At 31.0% G+C, this 3,548-nt stretch overlaps 1 protein-coding gene across 1 annotated transcript in view; it reads right to left on the minus strand.

The window, feature by feature from the left end:
- Nucleotides 1-2,060: 2,060 nt before the first annotated feature.
- Nucleotides 2,061-3,548, minus strand: part of LOTGIDRAFT_155863 (hypothetical protein) — a gene marked incomplete at both ends in the record, with an annotated part of 3,632 nt that continues 2,144 nt past the window's right edge. Inside the window, one exon of the mRNA XM_009068371.1 lies at nt 2,061-2,770. Within this exon, the coding sequence (XP_009066619.1) occupies nt 2,061-2,770 (710 nt within the window). The remainder of the gene's footprint in view (nt 2,771-3,548) is intronic.

Here is a 3,548-nt window from a genome sequence, read left to right on the forward strand (position 1 = left end):
CTTGCCCAATCCAGGTACACACCTAAGGTAATTTATTTTATGTCACTGTGTTGATTTATATCAAAGGAAGGTTGTTTTTTTTATTGAATTCTTGTGATACGTTCATAATCGGGATATGGAATCATGACTGATATTCGCCTAAAAACAGCAAAAAATAGTGTTGGTGATGGCGATGGTAGTGATTTGCAATCATTATTTCACAATGTCAATTTGTACTTAAAACGTTCTTTTTATCATGATTAGCTAATCAGCTGTAAAGAAACATTTTAGATTTCCAGTGCGCCTAGTTTGATATTAAGATATTCTGAACTACACATTCTTCGAGACAATTTACAAAAGACAGACAAAATAAAAAAGACACACAGCGAGTCCAATCAATCTACGCAACCTTAGAATATGTAATTCTGTTTCTTTTCTTGATTATATGTTTTTCTTATACTGAAATTTTATATTAACATTATCTGTGAGTTGACATAATGTAAAAAAAAGGTTGAAAAACGTTCATTTCTACCCTCCTTTTCGGTTGAAATAAAATGATCATAAATCGACCATTTACCATGTTGTTTGTACATTTATTGAGGCTTATATATTGGAATATGTACAATGGTATATATATTAAGAATAGTTTCCGTATGATGGATTCTATATGGTGTTCTATACATAAAGATTGGATTGTGTATGATGCCGTATACATACTTAAAGTCTGGATCCTGTAAGATGTATACATTGAGAATGGATTCTGTGAGATAGATTCTGTAAGATAGATTCTGTAAGTTAGATTCTGTATGATTGATTCTGTTAGATGGATTCTGTAAGATCGATTCTGTAAGATAGATTCTGTTAGATAGATTCTGTAAGATAGACTCTGTATGATTGATTCTGTTAGATGGATTCTGTAAGATAGATTCTTTAAGATAGATTCTGTTAGATAGATTCTGTATGATTGATTCTGTTAGATGGATTCTATAAGATAGATTCTGTTAGATAGATTCTGTATGATTGATTCTGTTAGATGGATTCTGTAAGATAGATTCTGTTAGATTATTATGTAAGATTGATTCTGTTAGATGGATTCTGTAAGATAGATTCTGTATGATTGATTCTGTTAGATGGATTCTGTAAGATAGATTCTGTAAGATAGATTCTGTTAGATAGATTCTGTAAGATAGACTCTGTATGATTGATTCTGTTAGATGGATTCTGTAAGATAGATTCTGTAAGATATATTCTGTTAGATAGATTCTGTTAGATAGATTCTGTTAGATAGATTCTGTATGATTGATTCTGTTAGATGGATTCTGTAAGATAGATTCTGTTAGATAGATTCTGTATGATTGATTCTGTTAGATGGATTCTGTTAGATAGATTCTGTAAGATAGATTCTGTTAGATAGATTCTGTATGATTGATTCTGTTAGATGGATTCTGTAAGATAGATTCTGTTAGATAGATTCTGTATGATTGATTCTGTTAGATGGATTCTGTAAGATAGATTCTGTATGATTGATTCTGTTAGATGGATTCTGTAAGATAGATTCTGTAAGATAGATTCTGTTAGATAGATTCTGTAAGATAGACTCTGTATGATTGATTCTGTTAGATGGATTCTGTAAGATAGATTCTGTTAGATAGATTCTGTATGATTGATTCTGTTAGATGGATTCTGTAAGATAGATTCCGTAAGATAGGTTCTGTTAGATAGATTCTGTATGATTGATTCTGTTAGATGGATTCTGAAAGATAGATTCTGTTAGATAGATTCTGTTAGATAGATTCTGTAAGATGGATTCTTTAAAATGATTCTGTATGATGGTTTTCTGTAAAATAGATTCATTATGATAGATTCTGTAAGATGATTCTGTAAGATTGATTCTGTATGATGGGTTCTGTAAGATGATTCTGTAAGATAGATTCTGTAAGATGATTCAGTAAGATGATTCAGTAAGATTGATTCTGTAAGATAGATTATGTACGATGGATTCTGTAAGATGAATTCTGTAAGATGGATTCTGTAAGATGGATTCTGTCAGATGATTCTGTAAGATAATTCTGTAAGATGATTCAGTAAGATTGATTCTGTAAGATAGATTCTGTATGATGGATTCTGTAATATGGATTCTGTAATATGGATTCTGTAAGATGATTCTGTAATATGGATTCTGTAAGATGATTCTGTAAGATTGATTCTGTAAGATGGATTCTGTAAGATGATTCTGTAAGATTGATTCTGTAAGATGATTCTGTAAAATTATTCTGTAAGATTGATTCTGTAAGATAGATGCTGTATGGTGGATTCTGTAAGATTATTATGTAAGATTGATTTTGTGAGTTTGATTCTGTATGATGAATTCTGTTAGATGATTCTGTATGATGGATTCTGTAAAATAATTCTGTAAGATTGATTTTGTAAGATTGATTCTGTAAAATGGAGTCCATAAGATGTAGTCCGTAACATGGATTCCGTAAGATTGATTCTGTAAGATGATTCTGTAAGATGATTCTGTAAGATTGATTCTGTAAGATGGATTCTGTCAGGTGATTCTGTAAGCTGATTCTGTAAGATGGATTCTGTAAGATGGATTCTGTATGATGGATTCTGTAAGATGAAACAGTATGATGGATTCTGTAAGATGATTCCGTATGATGATTCTGTATGATGGATTCTGTAAGATGATTCTGTAAGATGATTCTGTATGATGGATTCTGTAAGATGGATTCTGTAAGATGATTCTGTAAGATTGATTCTGTAAGATGGATTCTGTAAGATGATTCTGTAATATGATTCTGTAAAAGGATTCTGTAAGATGATTCTGTAAGATGGATTCTGTTAGATGGATTCAATAAGATGTTTATGATGGATTCTATTTGGAGCTATATACATAAACACTGGATTCTATTAGCATACTCTTTTAGTAATATAACTAAACAATATGCTGCATAAATTCTGAATATATAATATGATAATTCAGACCCGATTCTGTATGATGTCATATTCATCATGATTGGGTTGTGTCTTGTTCTATATTAACATAGGATTTTTAAGGATATATACATTTAGGGGGGATTCTATATAATCTTAAAATACAGTGCATTTTGTGAATTCCGACATCCGAGTACTCCGGAATTCTACACAATACAACATATGTTTTTGGCTTAATTCTTATTAGTTAGTTTGAAAAAACCTTGAGTACATGTACTTCTATAATCTGTATATTTCAAATTAGTACATCGAAGCAGGATTTTATATGATGATATATACACTGTGACTAAGTTCACTATGACTTTATTTATAGGACTGGATTCTGTATGATGATAATATATAGACGAATACTGGATGCTATAGAATACAGGTCTTTTCGCCTGGATCAAGACAAGATTATTGTCCAGAACATGGGCAATAAATCATACTAAACATTTTTCGATTTTTCTGATTTTCAATAGGGTACATCCTTAAGTGATTACAAACAGCCATACCAAGTTTCAGTCAAGAATTGTAATCTTGTAGAGTGTTTACGAGTAATTGTGGACGGACGGACATGGGTGACGGCA

The sequence above is a fragment of the Lottia gigantea genome (assembly GCF_000327385.1).
Source record: "Lottia gigantea unplaced genomic scaffold LOTGIsca_9, whole genome shotgun sequence".
Classification (NCBI taxonomy): domain Eukaryota; kingdom Metazoa; phylum Mollusca; class Gastropoda; family Lottiidae; genus Lottia; species Lottia gigantea.